The sequence below is a fragment of the Brienomyrus brachyistius genome, unplaced genomic scaffold (assembly GCF_023856365.1).
Source record: "Brienomyrus brachyistius isolate T26 unplaced genomic scaffold, BBRACH_0.4 scaffold35, whole genome shotgun sequence".
In the NCBI taxonomy this organism is placed as follows: domain Eukaryota; kingdom Metazoa; phylum Chordata; class Actinopteri; order Osteoglossiformes; family Mormyridae; genus Brienomyrus; species Brienomyrus brachyistius.
In genome coordinates this window covers 1,475,265-1,499,452 of record NW_026042310.1, presented here as the reverse complement: position 1 = coordinate 1,499,452, position 24,188 = coordinate 1,475,265, and the positions used below count along the sequence as shown (strand labels likewise).

At 44.2% G+C, this 24,188-nt stretch overlaps 3 protein-coding genes across 3 annotated transcripts in view; 2 read left to right on the top strand and 1 right to left on the bottom strand.

Annotated features, from left to right (window-relative positions):
- Positions 1 to 4,805, top strand: part of galnt10 (UDP-N-acetyl-alpha-D-galactosamine:polypeptide N-acetylgalactosaminyltransferase 10 (GalNAc-T10)) — a 34,882-nt gene extending 30,077 nt beyond the window's left edge. The window contains 5 exon segments of the mRNA XM_048997625.1: positions 1,333 to 1,440; positions 2,694 to 2,915; positions 3,415 to 3,531; positions 3,861 to 4,010; positions 4,560 to 4,805. Of these exon segments, the coding sequence (XP_048853582.1) occupies positions 1,333 to 1,440; positions 2,694 to 2,915; positions 3,415 to 3,531; positions 3,861 to 4,010; positions 4,560 to 4,721 (759 nt within the window). The 3' untranslated portion in view covers positions 4,722 to 4,805.
- A 4,097-nt stretch (positions 4,806 to 8,902) lies between these two features.
- On the top strand, positions 8,903 to 16,569 carry LOC125721692 (histone deacetylase complex subunit SAP30L). The gene is made up of 4 exons (XM_048997657.1): positions 8,903 to 9,696; positions 10,436 to 10,558; positions 10,913 to 11,011; positions 14,799 to 16,569. Exons 1-4 carry the CDS (start codon positions 9,511 to 9,513, stop codon positions 14,925 to 14,927), a joined length of 537 nt encoding a protein of 178 aa, XP_048853614.1. The 5' UTR covers positions 8,903 to 9,510; the 3' UTR covers positions 14,928 to 16,569.
- A 2,293-nt stretch (positions 16,570 to 18,862) lies between these two features.
- On the bottom strand, positions 18,863 to 21,322 carry LOC125721691 (heart- and neural crest derivatives-expressed protein 1-like). The gene is made up of 2 exons (XM_048997656.1): positions 20,431 to 21,322; positions 18,863 to 19,728 (listed from the first exon to the last, which is right to left on the bottom strand). The coding sequence occupies exons 1-2, from the start codon at positions 20,902 to 20,904 to the stop codon at positions 19,633 to 19,635; spliced, it is 570 nt and encodes a 189-aa protein (XP_048853613.1). The 5' UTR covers positions 20,905 to 21,322; the 3' UTR covers positions 18,863 to 19,632.
- Positions 21,323 to 24,188: the final 2,866 nt, after the last annotated feature.

The window sequence follows — 24,188 nt, the reverse complement described above, 5'->3', positions numbered from 1 at the left end:
TATTATTTTTATCTAATTTTAGGAAAACTGTTAGCGATTAGCATTAGCTGCCAGGATTGACAGCAGTACGATGTATTTTTTTTCTAGCTTTCCTAGGAAAGGGGCGGAGGCAGTTTGCAGATGTTCAGAGGCTGCTCCCCACCACCCCCCCCTCCCCCGACCCCCCACCCCCCGCCGCTCGTTTCCGAAAGTGGTACGACAAACTCGGCACTATTACAAATGGGCTCCCTGATATAATCGGGGAACAGGAAACCGAACCAGTGTTCCTGAGGAGGGGGGGAAATTCAGGAGTAATTCTTGGATTTGACTCTTGGTGGGGGGGATGGGGGGGGGGGGCAGCCCCTTTGTACAAATATGCGTTGATACCCCCACGATAAAATTTGCTGGGGGGGGGGGATTATGAAATATATACAGAAATATATGTACATTAGGCAGTACATTTACTCCAGGACTGTAATCAGAGGAGGGTGGGAGGAGGAATGTCCTGGTATGGGGGGGGGGTGGGTATCCCCACAACCGTGTCACAGTCCCCCCATCTCCCCCTGCTGCCATGCCTGATTCAGCTGTGGTACTAAATCACCCACCCCTCCTCACTCTGATCTGTAAGCACACTGTGTGTGGTTGTTGGAACGGGGGTGCGTTTGGCGACGTATTCATGCCGCACGCATTTCCGCAGCATGTCCCGCCCCCACACCTGTCCAGGCTCGGCTGCCATCACATATTCTAGCGGCCAAGGCGCATTGATGAAGCAACCTCTGGCCCAGTCGGAACCTGGGCCGGACTTTTGCCTCAAATACCCAAAGCATTCCGTTTGCATTTGTATGAGCCCCACCCACACCCAGACATAGCATCTGATTGGTTCCTCATTGCTAAGGGATGCACCTCCCTGCAAATCCCCCCCCCTTCCTGGCACAATGGTACTGAACTGCTCTGCTCTGTAGAAATGAAGTGACATATGGCCTGTACCACTCTGCTGGTGAAGGGGGGGCTTTTTTCCCCATGTACTAGTCCGACCCCCCGCTGCTCAGCCCCTGGTGGGTTCACCGTCCTGCACTGTACCTGTCACTGCCGTCTCACACCCCCTTGTTTATTTAATGCCTACGTCCTCGGCTCTTCGGAGCGTTCACTTCGTTTTCTGGGCAAATCTCCCAGCTCATACGGCCAGCCTACACAGAGATGGCCCCCGAACCCCACCCGTCATCAATCATCTGCCCCCACTGCGAGCCTATGCTGCAAAGACCCCCCCCCCCCCCCCCCCCCCCTCATATCTCCATGCCACCCCTGTCACTTTCTGGAAGCTGACACTCCATTAACCCCTCTTGCCTGCCACAGGTCTGGATGTGTGGCGGCCGAATGGAGGACATTCCCTGCTCTCGGGTCGGCCACATCTACAGGAAGTACGTCCCGTACAAAGTTCCGGGCGGCGTCAGTTTGGCCAGGGTGAGTTCAGCATGCCCTCCCGCCTCTGTCCTCCGCAGCTTCCAGGCTCGCTCCTCATTAATCTCCGCAAACTCAATGGTAAATTGCCCATGGCCTTTTTCTTTTAAAACTTTAAACCGTCCACCATAACCGGCATCCAGCCTTCGAATGGCGAGCCTGTCTCCCCCCCCCCAATCTGGGGGCAGCGGGCAGCGGGCTCCGAATTTCATGCGCGAGGACTGAGCTGCTGTTCCACCAGGCCACAACTGGGACTCCAGTGAAACCGGTTTCCCGAGTGTGAACGAAGTTCTGGTTATTCCTCGTCAGACTGAGAAGCATTTAAAGCAGCTCAGGCTGAAATGCACGGCCATGCGGCCCGGTCTCTTTGCCCTGGCGAGCTCGCCGTCCCGATTTTGTCCTTGTGAGGTATCGATTTCCTTCTGGCTTGCGGCGCTCTGGATTAGTGACCCTGATTGGGAATGCAGCGTATCAATTCATCATTACCGTATAATACTGAAGCTGCTTCACGCCATCCCTGAGTTATCTCTTACCCAGAAAACACACCCTGCATTCCTGGGTGCAAATCAAATGGCTTTCATAAACCGATCCACGTCCAAGACCACGTTTCATTTGGTTGAGGGTCAGTGCGTATTTTTGAATTATTCAGTTCCGGTTGTTTAATTTCCCATCTCGGATTATTTAGAGCATTAACTTAATTAATTGTGAAACCTTTGCAGACCCGTCCTATGGCATGATAAGGCTGTGGGCTTTAGCTTAAGGTTTTAGCTGTGGGTAAATCTTCAATCGGGGGCGGCGTTCCCAAATCCCATGTCTCGGACAGCCGGCCTTGACGGCGGCGGGAGAGAGACGGACAAAAATGCCTGTGAAAATGCTTGTTTTGAGCGGCTGGGAGCGGCCCAGGCTGGGATCGGGAGGAGTCGCTGTCCTCCAGGCTCTTTCACGTCCTTCTACCCTAAAGGAAATACTGACCTTGGGCCAGAGACAGGAAGCCGTGAAGGGTCGATGTGTTTGTCAGGTCCTCCACTACCTGTCATTTCCCGAGTGGTCACCAGGGGCGGAGCCGCAGAGGCACCGGCCCCAGCTGAACGCTGATTGGTCTCCGGAGTGCCCTCTCCCCTGTCACTCGGCGATTTCAAAGCATTTGATTGGCTAATTCGTTATTCGCCTCCTTTCGAAACCCTGAGGGCAGCGATGTGTCTGACTTGCCCATTTGAGGCAGGCCCTCCTGACGGGGAGCGGTGCCGATGTTGCAGAACCTGAAGCGCGTGGCGGAGGTGTGGATGGACGAGTACGCCGAGTACATCTACCAGCGGCGGCCCGAGTACCGGCACCTGTCCGCCGGGGACGTCGCAACGCAGAAGGAGCTGCGGAGCAGTCTGGGCTGCAAGAGCTTCAAGTGGTTCATGATGGAGGTGGCCTGGGACTTGCCCAAGCACTACCCGCCTGTGGAGCCGCCCGCCGCTGCGTGGGGAGAGGTAGGCTTCAGGCCCCCACCCTCCTGGGCAGAGCTAGGGGGGGTCACTTCATGCTGTACCTTAACCTCCCACACTCTCCTCAACTTGCAGGAACTCTCCCCCCCCCCCCGAACACCGTTTTTAAAAGGGAATTGTAAGAAGGAAAATGTTCTCTCTTCTTCGCAGTTCAGTTTCTCTAGCAAAAAATATTGGCCTGAATGCTAATGTACCTTTTCCTTAGTCGCACCCGTATTGAATCGTTAGCTTCGCCTTTCCTTTACCCTCTGATTTGTAGAAGCAAATTTTTTTTTTCCGAAGAATTGATACTTGTTGCATTTGCAGGAAACGACCTCTAGGGGGCTACTCGTGTTTGCTACTGTTTGAAACAATCTTACAGTGGATATCTGTCTTTAATGTCCGCCATGCCCTGCATTAAGGGGACACACACACAATGTACGCTGTCCACTTGGGTTAGAGGTCAGGGTCCCTGCTCCAACGTGATTGGGTGCTTCTCTTTCAGCTACGCAACTCGGGCAGCGGCCTGTGTGTCGAGAGCAAGCACTTCGCCTCGGGGTCGCCGATACGTCTGGAAAAGTGCCAGAAGGGGCGGGGCGAGGCAGGCTGGAGCCACGGACAGGTGAGGGAGGGGGCGGGGCTCGTCATTCCCATTGACCGTGTTCCAGAATGTTCGTTTAACAGTAAGTTAGGATTTCTCTTGTGTTTGTAGGTTATATAGCTGTAGCTGAATTTTTGTGTTAGGTAAATATGTTAAGTCGCGCAGCCCTGACCAGGATAAGTGATTAGATGGAGGATGGATGGATGCATGCAAATTTGAAAGAGAATCTGAGAGCTGTAGTTCCCCCGATTTTTAGAGAATCCAAACCTGACATTGTCATTCTTCACTTCATAGCTGCATGTGATACACAAGCCCTCTCTGTCGCCCCCCCCCCCCCCCCCCCCCCTCAGGTGTTCACGTTCGGCTGGAGGGAGGACATAAGGCTGGGTGACCCCTTGCACACTAAGAAGGTCTGCTTCGACGCCATCTCACCCAACAGCCCCGTGACGCTCTATGACTGCCACGGCATGCGGGGCAACCAGCTGTGGAAGTACAGGAAGGTACGAGGCCTACCCTCACCTCTCTGCTCTCCCCAGTCCCCCTCTCAAACTACCAAACTAGAATCTACGTTGCATTCCAGTCGACCTGGATGAGCCCTCATGTTACTATTGACACGGTCTAGCTACCTAAGTAACCATTTCGGTGTTTTTGTATGACTTATAAAAAAAAACAAAAAAAAAACAGGATGTGTAAATTAGTCAACTAGTTAATTAGTTTGAACTAATCATACTTTAGTCTTCTGTCCTTTGTTTGCAGTCCCAAAAAAATGCTTTTTGGTCTTCCGTTTTTGAATACGACGTCTCGCTGTGAATCAGGAATGGCCTCGTTAGCGTTTTGGCTCGAACCGGCGAGAAGCCTCAAACGGTTCTGCAAACTCCCAGATCAAATATGCCAAGTCGACGAGTCACTGGAGCGTTACAAGGCCTTAATTTGGCAGAGCTGAACCGTGCCCCCCCCCCCAACTCCTTCAGCTCCGGGCTCCTCTCCTCCTGCCCATCTTTTTCATCTCCCCCTATTTGCCCTTAACTTTGCCCCCCCCATCCCCGTAGGATAAGAGCCTGTACCACCCAGTCAGTAACAGCTGCATGGACGGCAGCACCTCAGAGAAGAAGGTCTTCATGAACACGTGCGACTCCAGCTCTCCGAGCCAGCGCTGGATATTCGAGAAGACCAACGGCACCGTGCTGGAGCAGTTCGGTAACGACATCTGAGTTCCGGTCGACCTCCTCCACCTGCTCCCTTCCGACGAGGAAGAAACCAACTCAGGAATGTGCTCTGCAGTGGGATGTGTTTGGCGGGAGGGGTGGGGGGGGGTGGGGTGAAGTAGTTTTCAGTAGCTTTGTACATATTGACATCACTACAGAGACCAACTGGGGCGGTTGAAATGTAACCGTGTTTGGAGGGGGGGGGGGGGGGTGGGGGGACAAGGGATGAGAAACTTACTTTGGCCAGAAGGGGGCGCCAACAAGTGCTTCAGGATCTGGACACCGGTCCGGTTCAGCTTACCTTCTGCCCAGCCAGGCTTCCAGGGAGCTCGCGGATGTCTCCTCTGGGTCATCTGTCCCCGTTACGGACGTCAGCCTCTCCCCCACGGTCCCCACTACCTACCCCTCACGCAGCACCACGTCCGCCATCTGTGACACCGAGGGGCTTCTCTGTCAGCTAAACCTAGGGGCGTCATTTTGGATGCTGGCAGATGGCAGAGATTCTGTGCCGAGTCTGTACCCTTGATGCTATGGGGTTCTCAAGCATCGGAACAGGAAAAATGTCTGTAGAGGAATGCTGTGTTGTTTATTTTTCTTTCTTTAATGTCAGATGTGTGGCTCATTTTGAGTGTAAATTATGGTATACGAGGCAGTCCACACTTTTAGAAAGTAAGGGCTTGGATACCATTAATGCATTACACACTTATTTTAGTTATGCGCCCTCTGATAAGCCGAGTCAACATCACAGTGCATGTAGTGCAGTGGACGACGTGGAACTTTCAGTTGCCGTAGGAGCTTCTGGAGAGAGTTCAGTAGGGGATCCCAGGGTGTTCCCTGGGATGGCGTCACCCCTGGACGGGTCCGGCCCTCGGGCAGCAGCAGAGGCGACACTCCTGTAACGCAGAGGCACTTTAAAACGTTAAACTTGAATGAAATGTCAGTGCCTTGTGGGGCGGCGGAAGAGAGAAGCACGGCCTGGCAGAACGCTGGCTTCTCTCGTCTCTTGTTTGGTCTGAAAATCATGCCTTCTGTCTTTGATCCCTTGCGTATTGACTTTGTCTTTCTTTTGATGGGTTGTATTTATTCCCGAATGTTTGTTTCTGTTTGAAGTGAAGAGGAATATCCACCTGAGGAACCCAACAATGAAACGTTATGAAGGGTTAAAACAGGTCAGGCATCCACATATGGCCCTCACATCCCACCCCATACAGTCACATCCCACCTCATGCAATCCAGTCCAGTCCTGTTCCATTCCATGCAGTCCCATCCCATGCAGTTCCACCCCAACCTATTCCATCCCATCCCATGCAGTCCCATCCCATCTCATTCCATCCCATGCAGTTCCACCCCATCCTATCCCATCTCATGCTGTTCAATCTTGCTCCATCCAGTCCCATTTTATTCCATCCTATCCCATGCAGTTCTCCTATCCAATGCATACTCATGCAGTCCCATCCCACCCCATGCAGTCCCATCCCGATCCGTCCCATCCCATGTCGCTCCATCCACTCCATGCCGTTCCATCACATCCTGTCATATGATGCAAAATTTACACATCGCAAAGCCACGTTTGGAACTTCACACAAAGTCTTTGTAAAGATGTGATGGCAGAGCCTTTAAATTCAGTCATTGACCTTCATAATCATGGTGCGTTGCCCTTCTGATGTTTTCCCAGGTGTGAATGGGGGGGGGGGGTTTCCTCTGTGGTGATAGGATGGTTTTACCTTCATAATGTGCCCTTAATGTCGATATCTATTTAGTTGTGATTCATGCAACGTTTCATTAAACACTAGGGGGTGGTTCACTTATTTTTGAGTATCTAAACATTGCATTTGTTTTAGAGGATATTTTATTTCCCCTCTTCTGGTTTTAGTTTTTATTTTTTTCTGAAGTGTGATGCATTTCGTATCTTTATATCTTAAAATCGACATTGTAGTATGTGATGCATAAAACTGCACATACCTAACTAGATTCCAAATATGATGAAGATGTTTAGTTTAAAGGGGTTGGGGGGTGGCGTTTGCACCTTAATGTCGCATCTGCACTTTGACGGGGGGGGCACCTAGTCTGTGTCACTGCATTGCTTTGGTTATGAACGTTTACCTAGACACGTGACCTTGTATACGGCAGATCAGGGTAGCGTAATCAAATCAGACCCTGGCTGTTCAACAATATTCTCTAAATGCTGATTTTACTAAGAGAGGTAGCTGTAATACTGATGACGAATGGCAAAGCGATGACCTCGTACGCTTCAGAGGGATCTGTGATTACGTGAAATCCGCAGCTAGCAGGGGTCAAAGTTCAATCAACAGCGACGTACCGACTTTCATCAAACTGCGGTATTACGGTTCTTGCGTATTGTCAGGTTTGTCCGTATTTCTTGTTTCTTAAATGTTTCTTTAGTAGTTTGATCTACCGGTAAACTGTTCAAACGAATGCTTTAAATAGTTTTCATTTCTCATCGGAATCTAATAGGGAACAATTCATTAACCTGTTCTGTCTAGCTGGAGAGTGACAAATATTCCACATAAGTAAATGTAGCCGAGTGACGTTTATTTGAACGACCTATTTGTGCGAATGATCCTAAGAGCGAATGTGCCCTTAATGTCGATATCTATTTAGTTGCGATCCACTTTTTTATTCTAATTTCATTAAAATACAAGACTTCACTGGAAACTAAGATTTTGTTAACACGTGGATTGGGAATATGTACGTTAGTTTAACATAATTTGAATTTAACCTGCTGAAGACTTTACGCTTTAGGTAAATGTACCTTTTTCTGTTGTAGACTGATGTCCGTTTCACAAAGTCTGTAATCTGGAGTTGTACAATTTTAGAAGCGATTACGGACTCCATATTTTATACAGAGCATATTCTTTCATTAACTCATGTCGGGGATAGAATACTAAGACAGTTTTCGTTTTAATACTGTTTTTGTTTGTTACAGTTCGTGATTCATGCTAAACTACGTACACGTCTTGTTTTGAGAATCTGTGTACATTTTGTATCTCATTCAGTATTTTTTTTTCTACTGACAGAAGTAAAACGATATTTAGATATACAATGAGCAGTAAAACTAAACTGGAATCCTATCATATTTTTGCTGAAATGTGAAATAAAATAATGTTCTATATTTGAATAATTTTCTCCTTGTGTGTGACTGTACTTAAATTTAAGGTGGTTTAATTTATGTTTTATATGAAAAAGAATTGATGCCGCTACAGGAAATTTGCGCATATAATAAACTCTGAACGTGAGCTTCACAGATGCGGGAAAATTATGTAAAATGTTTCGTACTTACGATACTGCAAAATCAAACATCTTATTTCTCGCATTCTTCTATTACTTCGATGGATAATGACGTCGCCTCGTGAGTGGAGCAAAAGTAGGTAATGTAATGTGATGTATATCATAAGGAAAGTATAGTCAGGCGATCTACATAAGTTGCATTATTTACAAGTTGGGGGAGTATTCATAGCGGCTTTGGTCTAGACAGCGTTCACACATCGAACTGTAGCTCCCTCTAGTGCTGGTAATTAGGCAGGGTGCCCAGTTAACTACTGTAATTGGGGAAAGGAATGCGATTTAAAACCATTTCAGTCTGAAATTAAATCTTTTGGGTATTCAAATGAAATTAAGTTCAGAGTTGGGCGTACATTCTGAAGTGATGTTTAAAGCATCGTGGACGTACTTTCTCAGTTTTCCACCTGCTTCTTGTTTCATTCTAAATTAACAAATATATTTTAAATAATGATCAACCTCCGCTGAAATTATAAACGATCGTTCACCATCGTCTGTATTTAATGCAGTATTTTAATAGGCCCAGTCACAAATATGTTATATAATGGGGTGTGTGTGCGTGTGCGTGCGTGTGTGTGTGTATATACACACCCACACACACGCACATATAAACATAAACTGCAGTCATAAATATTCCCACACCATATATATATATATATATATATATATATATATATAAAATAAAGATTACACACTTCATGTAAGAGATGCGGTCGCTTTCCCGCATCCAGTGCCTATGAAGTACTGCTGAAAGGAGACTGTGCGGGAATCGGGAACCAGGAAGTAAGCGAAGCGAATAAGTTGATTGGCCAGAGACAGAACATTATTACACGAACGCCCGCCTACATCTGAAATCCGACCAATGGGGATTTAGAAACAACACTTCCGCTTCACGGGCCGAACATGTTTCATTGTACCGACAGTTCAAAAGTGTCGTGCGATTGTTGTTGCTAGCTAGGGGTAGGCGAATGAACCAGAAGTACGGATATATGTTTAAAAAAAGACTTCTGCGCGGAAACGGTAAAGCCGACTGGAGTGCTGCGTTTCACCCGTGGCTGTCTTGGCACCACAGCAAAGTCGACGCAGGTATTTGGATTAGCTAGCTGTTAGCCAGCGTGACTGTATGTGCTCGCTGTAGATGTCCCGGCCGATAGCGAAACGCGTCCTAGCTGTTCAGGAGAACCTGCTCGTCATTGTCGCATAGGTCCTTTGCAAATAACATAAACTTCTAAAAGTTAGCTATTTTTAAATGGTCTTTTAAAATTTCCTGGCAGTGCGGCGTTTGCAGACGACTTTACGCGGGACATCCCACTTGATTTGCGGTAACCCGTGATCTGGAATCTTTAATATAAATTTTCCATAAAATACGCAGTCCGGCACTCATTTCTGGTAGTTGCTGGCTACTTTGCCGGTAGTTGTGCGCATACCGGCTCACAAAACGGGGAACTGCGGCCACGGGTGACGGCGATCCATAGGAGTCCCGAAAACATCCGCCATGAACGGCTTCAGCACGGAGGAGGACAGCCACGACGGACCCCCGGCGCCGCCGTTTTACGGCCAGAGCTGCTGTCTAATCGAGGATGGTGAACGCTGCGGTCGGGCCGCTGGAAACGCCTCCTTCAGCAAGCGCATCCAGAAGAGCATTTCACAGAAGAAGCTCAAACTGGATATTGACAAGAGCGTACGTATGAATTTTGCTGTTATATGCCGGGGCTGTGCTTTGCAAGTTGGGACACATGGGTCTTCACTTTGGCCGCACTCTATAGCCGCTGCAAGTAGACCATCAATTAACGGATAAAATCCGAGCAAATACGGACGATCTGTTGAAAGCGTTTCTCCAAAATTGTTAAAAAAAAAAAACAAACAAACTGAACGCTTCAGCTGACCGCACATATGATTTAGTTTGAGTTTGCCAAGTGCGCCCTTTTTTCTGTTCCTGATCGTACGCGCACGTCTGCTGTCTAAGATGGTGGCTGTTTCCGTAGCTCTGGCTGTGTAAAAACTGTTTAGTTCCTGCGAGGTGGCGTTTAAGCCTTGTGAGCAAGCTTGTTATTCCCGGGGACGGCCTTAGAGGCCTTCAGAGGGTTGTTTGTCGCAGCAGGGCTGCATTGGTTAGATGCCATGTCCTGGAAAAAGTACCAGTCAGTCCCGTGTTGCCACGCCCCCAACTCCTCCCCCACAAACCCCGCCCACACACCCAATCCCAGCGTGATTTAGCCCCTCCCAGTGAAAGATGGCTGTTGCCAAGGATACTCAGGCCATGGGCATGACGCATCACGGCGAGAGCTGCCTCGAATTTGGCTCCATGCTCACCCCTAGTTTAAAGGGAAAGATCGAGTGTTTTTGTAATTGTGATGTTTTGTGAATTGTGCTGGACAAGTGCCCAGCCTCCGCTGAAGGGAAAACGATTCTATCATCAGGTCAGGCACCTGTACATCTGCGACTTCCATAAGAACTTCATCCAGAGCGTTCGTAACAAGCGGAAGAGGAAGACGAGCGACGACGGCGGAGAATCCCCAGACCACGACGTAGAAGTGCCGGAGGTGCTTAGCGACTTTTTGGCGATCGTATCTAATCGGTCGTTTTAACAATCTAGCATAAAACCAGGTCCTGACGCTTGACGTTCCCTGGTGTTTTTAAACATGGGACGGCGCACGTTTCCAGCTGCTTGTCAAATTGAGTTTTCATCCAGCCACGTTTTATCCAAATGTGGATTTTTGAAAGCAGTTAATCTTAGCTCTCACAGATCCATTGTTAGTTTTAAGTTTTCCCCTTTAAATAAACATGGGTTAACTTGTAAGATACTAAGACGCCTTGTCGTTCTGTGGTTGCCATGGTAACGCTACGGGAGGTGGCCTCAGAGAGCAGGATGCCGACGGCTGTTTGTGTGCCCACAGGTCGACCTGTTTCAGCTTCAGGTGAACACGCTGCGGCGCTATAAGCGACACTACAAGCTGCAGACGAGGCCGGGCCTGAACAAGGCACAGCTGGCTGAGGTAATCATTCTGTGCATCTGTGCTCGTCTGTGTATTACATTGTAGGGACCAGATGTCCCCACAACGCATCATTTTGACCTTGGGACATTTATCTGTGTGTGTATGCGCGTGTTTATTTATTTTTTTTTTTTTTTATTTTATTTTTTTTTTTTTGGAATGATGTCCGCTACTGGTGCTGATGGGAGCTTTCGCCCATTTCAGGTTTCCCTTAGTGATCCCGTCCTTGCTAGAAGTATGAGTGTTTCATCACTTCTCACCCGTTCCGGCTACGAAATTATGTTTCCTGCTGAAAATGTTATTGTTAGTTCATTTTGGGTTTTTTTTTTTGTTCGTTTTTTTTTGCAAAATGGACTACCTGAAAGAGGACAGGCTAGCAGGAAGCTTGGCAAGCCAGTACAGAAGTGCATTGCCACGATGCCTCACTGAGACAGCTGTTTTCAGCAGGGGATGGGATCCTCGCTGAGTTGGCCGATGTACGAGATGAGACGAAACCAGCGACGTCTGTAGGGCAGCATGAGAGTTTCAAGTTATAGTTAAGGAAGAAAAACGTGGTATCAGCACTAAAATGACTGTTTTAAACCCCACCCTCCTCCCCCAGCAGTGTAGCTAGCTGCTTAATTGGCAGCTAGGCTCAAGCCTCCAGGGAATATCACAGTCTTATGTTTCCATACCCTTCAGTCTGTGTTAGCGAGCTAACTTATTTAGCGTCCCCGCGCTCGGAATCGCACATGCTGCACGCTGTCATCTGCCCACACTCTGCGTCAGCCTCAGCCTTACACTCTATTAATAACATTTTGCCTGAACCTTCAGACAAAGCCGGGCCTTCCGGAACAGTCCACGGTGTTCAGCTGCCGCACGGACAAGGGGGGGGGGGATCTGTTTCTTGTCAAACGTGTTTAGTTACCTTATAGGTAGCTATATTTTTGGTTTTTAGTAATAGATTTAGCATTTCTGGAAAGTTAAATGTCATAACCAAGTCGGAAAACATATATTTTTTTCCCCTTCGCAGTTGGTGGTGGTGGGAATATTTATGACTGCAGTTTGCGTTAAGTTTTGAGCTTCAGTTTTGCTAAAACTTCCGTCGTTGAGGTCTGGCTGTTACTTTTCCTCTTATGTCATTCCTTAAGTGTTTATTCAATGCTTCGTTGGTTTTGTTTTTGCCGTGTAGTGATTTCCCCGCTCAGTCATGCACCGTCACAAGGCAGGTACTGCACATGTGCATCATGACGTCCTTAGTTGTGTTTCCGATAATGACTTGTATGCGTAGCGCTTTAAAGCAGCCATCCTCTACATTTGGGTCGCGGTAAGTTCAGAAAGGGTTGTGAGGCAGAGTTGGAAATGTAGGCGTTTTAAAACCAGCAAGCTCCTATTGCTGATCCATGATCAAATTCCCCAGCCCCAGTCCTAGAATTTACCTATATAAACAGGTCGGGGATCTGCTTAGCGCAAAACTAGTGAACATTTCACCAATCCGAGAAGCCAAACCACAGATGCATCATTTAAAATTCACTGGCACATCCAATCAGATTTGTGCGATAGACATTGATTGGCGTAAATTGCAGATCGCACTGCGTGCTTGATAATAATGTTAATTTATACCTATACTTGATATAGGGTCGAGATTGAGCTGTCATGGTAAAAAAAAAAATGGGTGGTGGTTGAGAACCACTGCTATAAAGGCCAGATTAAAAGTGAGAGAGGGGATCTGAAACACAGGCTGCCAGGGAGAATATGTGCCAGGGTCTGACATCCCATCTACAGTTGATTCAGGGCTGTTGAAGCCTCAAGAAAGTCAACTTGAAGCAGGGGTAGGGAACCTGATCCATGGAGAGCCGGTGCGGGTTTTCGGGATGACCTCTCAGTCAGCCAATAACAGTGGATTCCAAGGACTGGAGTTGAGAATCGCTGCTTTATTATTGGCTGACTGAGAGGTCATCCCTAAAAACCCGCATCCGGCTCTCCATGGATCAGGTTCCCTAACCCTGACTTAAAGTAATAGCTGTAATGAATGAACTTGAATGGATTATTGGTTGTTAGCTTAGCAACATATGCTTTGATGTAAAAAAAAAAAAGGAAAAAGTCCCATGATCAATACACAAGGGGGGGTTACAGTTTAACAGCAAAGGAAACCTCTGTTTCCTTTGTGCTGTTTGAAGATGGGGAAACTGCATATTTTTCTTTCCATCTGCTGCTTAAACAGCAGTGAGGTACCTTGATTAAATGTGTATGTCTTTGATCTATACACATTTCAGGGTATGTATCGTGACTGAGTGCGTTACACTGTGTTTCGTAGATTTTTCTTCCTGTAGCGAGGCTCATTCTGTTCAGGCAGTGTTACACGTTGACTTTTTAAAAGTAACAATCGGGAGGGAAAGTCAGCCTCCAACCTTCGGCACTTCGGACGGGCGGCTCGCAGGAAACTACTGCAGAAACGTGCCAGGTCCCTGAAGGGTGAACACGAGAAGCCTCCGGTCCGTGGGTGCTAGGATGGAGGGAGGGTGAAGCATGTAGAAGGACAGTCGGTGGTAGAAAATGGTTTGGGCGTTCCTTATGTAAACTCATTTCCAGTGAAAATAAGCCTGTTTCAGTGAACGGCCCGGAATCCTGTTTAGTATCAATATACCGAGATGCCAAACTGGTCCCTCTTTGTTGTCAGTAGGATAGAAGGCAGAGCTTTCGGAATATCAAACATTGTTTTCCGTTGCATGCAAAGCCCCAACCCCCCCCTTCTCCGTTCCTGCATTCCTGCGACGTTAAGCTTTTGCGGTCATTTGCGATCCCGATGTTCACGCTGACGCTTCGTCTATCTCAGGTGCATGTTGGATCTCACTGCATGCAGCTGACTTCCGACGCACTCTGGCCTACATCATTTTTCACGGCGACGTGACGACCTTGATTGAGAGACAAGTAGCTTTATATACGAAGATAAACCTTAAACTGTCCATAGCGAGAGGGAAAAAAAACAAAGCACTTCCCTCGGACTACAACGAAAACACTCTCCGATTAAGAAATAAACTGCAGGCGTTGTGTTTTTTCACCGGTACCGAGCTGGCTCACCCCTCTCGGCTTGCGTGACGCCCTCAGATGTGGAATATTAAACGGAATGTTCCCTTTTCAAGACGTTGATCTTATTAATGAAAGCCACACAATGCCTTGCCCGTGATTTATGTGGTGAAAGCGATTCGGGTTCGAGAGCTAGCGGTCACGCAGTAATTGCTAAGCATTTCTGAAAAAAAATCAACAGGTGAACTCATTCCGATGTGGCAGCTGGCATAGAATTACTGAAACGACCCTCTCAATGTGTCGTTCCCAGTCTGCTTGGGGGGGGGAGTTGGGTGGTTGCGAAAATAAATTAACCTGACCAGGTTTCCCTAGGCTGCAGAGGTCCAGACATTCTATAATGAGACTTGCACACCATTAATAAAGTTCAAGTCAACGATTCAGTCCAATTACCTCTCTCCCCGAATCACGCCAGCGAAACTAGCTTTCGGATGAAAACTTTCAATCTCCTTTCGTTTTGTTTTCCATGTGCATTATTATTATTATTATTATTATTATTCTCTGATTGCCCAGAAAGCGAAAACGAGGCTTCATTACATTGCTCTGACTTCCTGTCTGTTAACATTTAAAGTGCCGTGTATGGAAACAGCCAGTAGGGAGAAAAAAATCACGACTTTCCCCGGCAAAGCTGACCCCGTAATCGCGGAAACACGTGCTCCCCTTATTTACAAAGCCAGCCTACTAGCTTCTCCACCATTGCTGACCCACTCGTCTGTTTACGTTTCAGACGGTCAGCCGTCACTTCCGCAACATCCCCGTGAACGAGAAGGAGACCCTGACCTACTTCATCTACATGGTGAAGAGCAACAAGAGTCGACTGGACCAGAAGTCAGACGGCGGCAAGCAGCTAGAGTGATGGGCGCGCACTCCGTGGCGGATCATAATAAAAACGGACATGCGAGTCTGAGCCATCCAGACGCGAGGAGCGAGCGCACGCACGCGGTGGGGTAAAACTGTGTTGTGAATATACTGTACAAAAAAGAGTACACTTCTGGAGGAGAGTATTGTAGGTATTTCTGCCTTACATTTTTTTTCTTTTCATTTTTGTTCGACGTACAGCGTGAAAAATCGAGCTTGTGCGCGCCAGCACGGTAGTAAAACGCTTCGGAAACGTGAGACCACGATTTGGCTCCAGGCAAGGAACTTGGGATCGAATTTCCTGTTAGCTGTGTTTGTAGTTTAACAGGGATCTCTGTCGTGAAACTGGACGCTGTTGGTGGCCGCTGTGCCTAGACTGGATATTTCATGGTCACGTGTCTCATCTGCCCAATCAGCTTCCACAAAGTTACGTTTTTGTTTATTTTCAGTACTTGTCATTTTTCTCTGACTAGGATGTACTTAAGCATAGAGAGTAAATATAAGTACTTTATAAAACGTGCGTTATTTTAGTTTATCTGTGTCCATGTCCACTTGATTTCCGTTTAGTGTTGCTGTGAAAAATCACTTTTTACTGTATCTGATTTGCCGTTCCATGAGCCGTATGTAAGTTCATTGTCAATGTTGTCTCATCGCTTCGGTCATGGTCTTGCATACGATCGTATAGGCCTACACACCCTTCAGTTTTCCGGACCGAACATCCATGTCAGGATTCCGGTATTGCAGCTTTTCACTGTTATTTATTTACGATTTTTCTAACCTACTGGCAAATGGACATCTTAAGATCAGTTCCTTCTGCACCACCAATCTCCAACCTTCTTTTTGCTAGAGACTTAAAATGACAGAATCAGTTTGAAAGCGCTTAACATTTCGCAGAATATCGCGGCAGTCAGTCAGCAGGTATATTGCACTGGATCAAAATTGGCATTTTACTGCAACACGGTGCTGGTTATCTTCGTTACCCCCAGGTTACATGCTGGGACGCATTGCCTAGCAACATAACCTGGATGTTACTAGCTGTGAAATGTGTTGCTGATAATCGCAAGGAACCAAATTAGGAGCCAATGTGACGTCACTGATGTTTTATTTAACGACTGTTCGTCTCGTTATCTTGCTTTCGACGTCATCTCTCTCTGAAGGCCTTTGAGATCTCTCGGCTTGAACTCGCAAGCAAAAAAAAATGTTCTGAATTACACTGCAATCTGCGTTTTTAAGCAATTTCATTATAAACTCTGGCATAGAATCAGGTTTTTCCTCTATACCATATGCCTTCCACTCATCTGGTTCTGGTATAAAATTGGACTTCACATAAACTAGATTTTTAAAATCAACAGCTTTATTTCAATCCAGAAACTTAATTCACTTGAAATGTAAGAAGCCTTATTTGCTGAATACTATGTCTGTATATGTTTTGTGTATGTGTGTTTTTTTTTTTTTTTTCTTTTTCAAATGAGATATGAACTATAGTAGACTAGTGCAATACTCATTTTTAAATATTTGTAAGTACAACAGTTTTCTTATGTTTTTGCTTTGACATAGTTAATGTTTTAGGTTAAACATGCATATATTCTTGTGGCTTATTTAATAAAAGCGCCGTCACAGACAACGGAGTTGAGACTTTTGCTCGGGTCTTGGTTGACTTTGACTGCATGGCATTAGCTGGTAAAACTGGACAAAATTCTCTCGCTTTTTTTTTCTCTCGTTAATATACTAATGTGGATCAGAAGTTTTGGCAAATGGTTTACACGCGACCGGCGGTGTCTATCCGTCAGCTTCGAGCACTAAGGATATAGATATCACCGAATTTCGTGCCGCCAGCTGTGAGGAGTCTAGAATTTTCATTTTATGTTTCAGCCTGTCGTCCAGGGTTTTTAAGTAAATGCGATCAGGATGAATCTGAAATTGCCTCGCCGTAATAGTATCCATTTGCTATGTAGGCCTACTCGATATTAAAAACCATAATTTGACTACTATTTAATATGAATAATATCTTGGAGCAGTTTATTTGTGACTTTCTACTTTATAGTTTCGGTATTGGCTAATTGTACTGTGCGATACCGTACTACACTGGCAGTACAATGCAGTGGCGTAGTACAAAGCAGTGTCATATGCATTGTCCTACCACTGGGTGGCACCATTTTATACATGTTGGCGTTCACGGCACCGTCTTCTAGAACCGTGGTCCATGAAGAAAAACGACAAAAGACCGCCGATGAAAGTAACGATGCGTGACGACCACTTGGCGTGACGTTTCAAACACATTGTTTTGAGACCCGCGCCGTATTAGCCAGTTATCCCCATGCCTGTGTTTGCGGCTAGCTAATCGGGCTCTCAGACGTGTGCACCTGCTGCGTCGTTTGGAAATAAGTTGTTCGTATATGTCTCATGTCTCCCTCATTGGAGAAGACATGGAAATTGCATGTTCAGTCGTAAATTACATAGTTGGAATGAGTTTTTCACATCAGAAACGAGTAATTCATGCAAGACGGGATTCCCAACCGCACCCCAAATACTAACTCAAACAAAACTGGCCAGAATTGCTATTAGAATTGCAATTAGCATCGCGAACTGGGACCTAGTTTGTTATAAAACTGCCCCTATGGCCTGCCCCAGCACAATGCCACTTAAGCTAGTTTTGCAGGAATGGTATTGTAATGCATTGAATTAGTAGGCCTCAATCGTCATGTCGCATTTTTAATGGAAACTTGCTAACTCACCAGTATGAAATCTTCCATCCCCTATATATATCTATGCAACGGAGTTGTCACAAAGATTTTACACGACGGCAGGTATGACACAGCATGGCGTAATATGTTAAATAACGGCAATCTGAACAGTAGCCCTAAGCAAAATGTAGATTGTTTTATCTATTTATTAACTGATTATTTAAGCTTTTTTTGCTCAAAAAAGAATAGAAAGGAATTGCTCGGTCTGGATGTAAGTGTATGAGTTGTCTGTCCACTGAATCGTGCTTTCGTCGGTGGAAATGTATTTTGCAGAGGTTAGCTGTATTACCAATTTATTGACTTCGAACTACTCATACGATTAATGTGTTTAGAAAAGTTTAGCAATAAAATCTATATTAAAATATCGGTGTCATCGAGTATCTTATAAACAAAATCCAATGCTACTGCCGAGTTTAAACGTGGTTTTCCCGTTCACAGCGAGGGGTACCTTTTTCGATTTTTATTCTTTTTTTTCCTTTTTTGGATGTTTTTCTAACGCTAATTATTTATAGTTCGCTTTTTCTTAGGACTAAATCCAACTGACAACAAAATTGGCAGTATAATCGGTCTAACGTGAAATTAAAGGTATCGTTTTGTTTTTAAATATCGGTATATGTATGTCTGCTGGGACAGTGTATTTGATTGCTGGTAATTAGGATTAAAACGAATGCATCTGATATTTAAATATAGGCTTATACATAAAATGGCTGCAAATTAGAAGCACGCGTTCACCCCTCCCGCAACATGAAAAGCAGAGCCGCTATTGAAGCCCCCGCTGTAGACTCAGCTCGTAAGTTTTCCGTCATTTCTTCGCGAATACATCGTCCGAGGGGAATTTAATGCGGCTCCGTCGCGTCTCGCTGCTTATTAACCCCTTCGTGTCGGCCCATCAACACGAGAGCGATAAGAACGAGTAAATAAACAGCCGATATTTTAAAACAAACACGTACCTCGAATCCACCCCTGACCAATATAGATGGCAAACTCCATCTTCTGTGCGCCGTGGGCGTTGCTGTTTGCAGTTTTCTAGCAAACGTAGCCTATTGCAACCAACAGTAATATTTCTGAGGTGCTCCGGCACGCGAGAGCACCTATATTCTAGAAGGATACTAACTTAAATAATAAGTAAATTTGTACATAGCCTATAGTGAGCATGGGCGTATAATATACATTGATTTCGGATTACCTGATCGAGTGTTTCGTAAAACTGATCATTGCGGTTTAATTTTTATAGGAAACGCGTTACAGCCACCAGTAATATTTCTGTGGTCATTTCATAATAAGCCAGCTTGATGTTAGGCGTGTTTCATGGACCCTATTTACTGTCCTGTCGAATATCATTAGCTATGTAATTAACAGAGTGTTTGGTTGCGTTTTACTAGCCTATTTTGTGTTACAGAAATTAAAACAAAGAAATCCGACAAATCAGTCAGACATGTTGAGGTGTAACGTGTGCTAAGAAATATAATAACCTCGATAATTATATTTATTATATTTTAGATAGTCTAATAGTGACATTATTTTGAGGTAGATTCAAACATACATATACAGGATACAGTACGACAGATACAATAGTTGCTTGTCAATACCACCTCAGTAGGAAAAATAGTGCTAACTTGTCATTACCAATATCAATAACAATTTCGGAGGGGAGAAATCACCCTTTAAAAACACAAAACACACAAAAAAAAACATTTTTCCGTTATTTTGCGTTTTTATGCATATGAAGTTAAATTAAATGTAGAGAGCGTCGTCATTTGGTAGGGAAAAAAAAACACCGAACACATTTTAAGGAAGGTTAAAAAAAATTGGCAGGCCTAAATTATCTTTAAAGTCTCTCGGCGTGTTCCCTGTGGTTTTTAAAACTCTTAAGTTTGCACGTCGATGCAGGCCTGTACCAGTATTTGTATTCCAGGTGACACGCGGATAAATACGGAGTCTCTGTGAGACACGCGACTTTCACTGGCTCAGTTCCAGGGCCCAAACCTGCTGGGGCCACCCTGTCCGTCCTTTAAATTTTTTCTCGTTTCCTAGTGATTCTTGCTGATCGTCACTCTGAAAGACAAAATTAGAAAATAGTTACAACATGTGATAAAATATATATTTTAAAAAATCCTGGCTAAATAAAGTTTGTTACAAAATTTCGAATTCACACTTCGCTCCAATCAGTACTACAATTAATGTTTACTACCTGAATAATACGCTGACCAAATTCAAGGCCTGTTTTTGCGCACCATAACGTAACTAATACATAGTAAATATTTTTTCTTAAATTCTTAAACTTTTCTAAAGTGTTAGGCCTGCAGGGAAAAAATCAATATATGTATCTAACTCGTTTAAAAGCCCAGAACTTACCACAAATAATTACAAAGTCCCTACGTTAATACGGCGGCACTGTTAAATGATATTTCAAATATTTTAAATTTTAAGACTTAAATGGGGTTAAATGAATTCACAGTATACAGCTTTCTGAATAATTATTTGCCAGTTATTGTTTTATGTATAGCAAGTGTTTTGTTTTAAAGATAAAATAAGTTCACATTATATGTGATACACTAATAGTACCCTACATAACATAGAAAATGTGACACTCTTGAAGAATACTGTAAATATGAAATAGGGTATTTATAACTTACGATTACCGTTTCTTATTTACTTGTTTTACTTGTAGCGATAGTTATATTTAATAGCACCAAACAATATAACATTACATAGAATTGATTGCAATACATATTCATTAATTTAATATAAACTCACCATTTCTCGTTTCCTCTTCAAATCTCTATTGTCAAATTTCTTGATTTCAGCCTTGAATCCTTCCGTCTCACCTGCATCTTTAGCCAGCACGTCCATTAAATAAGCGATGTAACTCGTTGCCAGTCTTAACGTTTTTATTTTCGATAGTTTTGTGTCCGCGGGCACGTTCGGGATGCATTCCCGCAGCTCGGCGAAGGCCGTGTTGATGCTCTCCGTCCTGCGTCTCTCCTTCTTCGGTCCGGATGATCGTCTCTTCCCCATCCGCCCGGCCAGTGAATCCAGCTGGGTGTCATGTGCAGGCCCCGACGCCATGAACTCTGAAGTGTAGGAGGTCTGGATCTGGAAATCTGGCTGTACCTCTGCGTGGTTTACCACCCAGCTCTGGAAGTAAGGGTTATCTTGATGACACCTTTGCACGAAGGGAAACGTCTCGTGCATCAGATGGTGATGCTGGTAGCTCCCAATGAGATTCATTTCGAAACTTTTGAAAGCCCGAATAATTGTCTTCCCAGTCTTCAGTGTGTTCAATGCCTTCAGTATTCTCCGTTTTCGTCTAAAGGTTCCGACTGTCCTTATATAAACACTAAGATGCAAAAGCAAATAAATTGGGTACCTATCCAAGGCATTAGTTGCTACTTCTGCGAAATATCATTTAAAGGTACATGCATTACAATTAATTTACTTTGGAAGTCTAATTATATAGTGGATCGCTGTCATAATGTCGTAATTAAGTATATAAGTATATATAATATAAGTAGTATATAAATATGACAAATCTACGTCCCGTGCAGCTAAGGGAAAGTTCACGTTCCGCGCAGCAAAGTCATCCGCGTGCGGGAAATACGGCCCTTTCCGTGCATGGCCAAGTCGCAGTTTATACGGCCTTGACAGCCGCGGAGCCTCCGACCGGCCAATGGCCGTCTAAGATAAGAAGTTGGGAGGAGATTTCGTTGGGATGGGGTGCGGTGGGGGGGGGGGGGGGTTTCGTTTGGCAAAGCTGCACACCACTGGACGACATTACTCTACCCTGAAAGACCGTAGTGATGATTAAGGGCACTGATTTGGTGACTACGCCTCGAGCAGCTGTGCCAATAGCGGCATATGCAACCTAGGCATGCATGCGCGCGCGTGCATTTCTGTGTGAGAGTGTGATAGCCTAAAATTAAATGCATACCTTGGTGCTAAACGAAAATAAAAACTAAAATTAAAAAGCTAGGCATCCTTTTGAATCCACTGTTTAGTTTCATTTGTGTTGAAGGGGTGTGTATACTACTAGATTTGTGATGTAACAATTACAGTTGTAGCCTATAATACTTCAGGTGCTTATTTTTTTGTTTTAAAAATTGTTCTAAATTTTATTACAAATAATTAGGGGTCCAATGAGAGTAGGTGCGGGGATCCTATGTATTTTTACGTTTTTGTATTTTAGTTTAAAACAACAGTATTGGCTATAATTTTCTTTGGGTTAAAAAAAAAGTATGATTTAATGTGAAAAAAAATACGAAATTGGTTCGCCTAAAACAAAATGTCCTCGCAGTTTAACGTCCAAGTACCTAGTGGAACGAAATACTATATCATTTAAAGTAACCGTATAAATTAAGTCTTATCGCGTCGCTTTGTAGTGAGCTAACGTTCGGGGAAGTGTGCTTTTTATGTACAATATTTCGCTGTGATCCCTCAGCAGGAAACCTGCATTGTGAGGGCAATAGCCTGGTGATTTAAGTTTAAAGGCAGCGCGGGGGCTGGGACTCACACCAACTCCTCAAGGGCTTTGGCAACTTCATTAAACTGGCGAAGGCATTTTGCATGACTTAGAACTCACGAATGTGCAAATAAATTACTCAACGAACAGTTGCGAATTAATTGCAGATTTTTTAAGTCACCTAGAGTAAACTCGTTATTATATGTTTTACAGCGGAAGTTTTTTTTTTTTGCGGCGAGTTTACTTGTTTTTCCTAAATTTAGTTGGATACTGTTAAATGCAATAGATTATTATCTGTGCTGGTATAGATTAAGTTTAAAATGCGAATTGTTCGTATTTCTAAATTCTGCAAGTAAACTAAAATTGATTAATATGAGTATTTGATTGTAAAGGGAATTGTAATTCCTTAAAAATAGATTTTTAATTATTTTAGAAAAGCAAATAATTATCAGCGAGTAGGCATAATTGAATATTTAGTTTCAGAAAATATAATGTGAAATTTGTGTTTTATTGTAGCCTATAGTTTCAACCAGACATGGTTGTATAATCAACATTTTTAAAACGATGCGTTTACAAAAAATATTAATAATATATAATAGTAATCTTCAATATGCCTATAACCTAATATTAAATTTACTTCTGTGCAGTTTTATAATAAATGTAGTTACAAACTCCAGAAATAATTCGGAATTCATTTATTTTTCTTTTTATTAATCAGCTAAAAATAAAGAATAAGAATATTTCCCCCGTGGTAGATTACCCATCTCTGTAGAAAGTGTCCTTAAATTTCGAGTTTGTCAGTTCATGTAGACCTTTCCTAAAACTATACGGCTACTACTGCACTATTAACGGTATTAAACACTTTTGAACAGTACTAAAACCTATGAAACATTTTTTCAAACTGAATACTACCGAATACTATTAAGTAAAAATACAAGCCGACACGTTCTTAGGGCAAATTGAGATATAACAGTAAAATAAGGATGCATCTCCAAATAGGGGCAGGTTTGAGTGTTTGCTGCTCGCGCGTACAGTATTTTTAATCATCTCGAGGCAGCTGAAAGGAACGCGCCGGCTATCACTTTCTCGCGCTTGGTATTGTTCATTCCCCGTGCCTCCTTCAAGTAGCATTCTTCCCCGCGCGCTATCATCTTATCTTTATCGGGCTAAAACATTATCCTATTACATTACATGACCTTGACGCTATTTAGAAACCATTTACTGCATTTCTTATCTAAATATAGCAATAAATCAGAGGTGTCAAGTTCCAGTTAAACACACATATTCCATAAAAAGCCTCCCTACAGACCTTTTGTTTATGTTAAAGCAGTTAGCTACATCTTTTACTGTCTCCTCTGTTAATGCCAGGGAACGCAGGGTTGAAAACACTATTTTATATCCTCGTGGAAAAAAAAAACCATAATTACCGCTACAAATTAAATAAATTGTCAGGAGATTGTCCTTTCGCGGTCCTGAAGGGGCGGATGGATCTCACGGAATAGGCCTAGTTCCCGCTACCTTCGCGCTGTCCGTCCTGCAGAATAGCCGCTTCATTACTGTATTAATTAATTGAGCACCGTGATTGTGTGAAATGAAATTTATCAATGAAGTATTTAGTGTCATAGCACGTTTGATTTAACATATCACCCATTTTTTTACAATGGTTTCAGAGGGCGTTTCCAGTAAATGGGATGCATTTTCCTAAGCAAACCTAGGTAGATGTAGTCTCTGAAATTGGTTAAAATGTGAAATAATAGTATAATAATCGTATAATACTAAGACTATTTGCAAGGTGGATAATATTTAAAAACCAGTATGGTGATCATAGTTAAGTGACAGGTCTACAATAATAAACGATGACGAAGCAATTTTTACAGTCCCAAAAATACAAACGTGTGTTCTTTCCACGGCGATTCCCATAGGCACCGGTGGGCCTGCACACACTCTCGTGAGTAGGAGCAAACTCTGACACAGCCGATTAAATCGTCAACTATCCAGATATGAAACCCAACACTGGTCATATTTTCCCAGCGCTCTTTGTAGGTGACACGTCTCC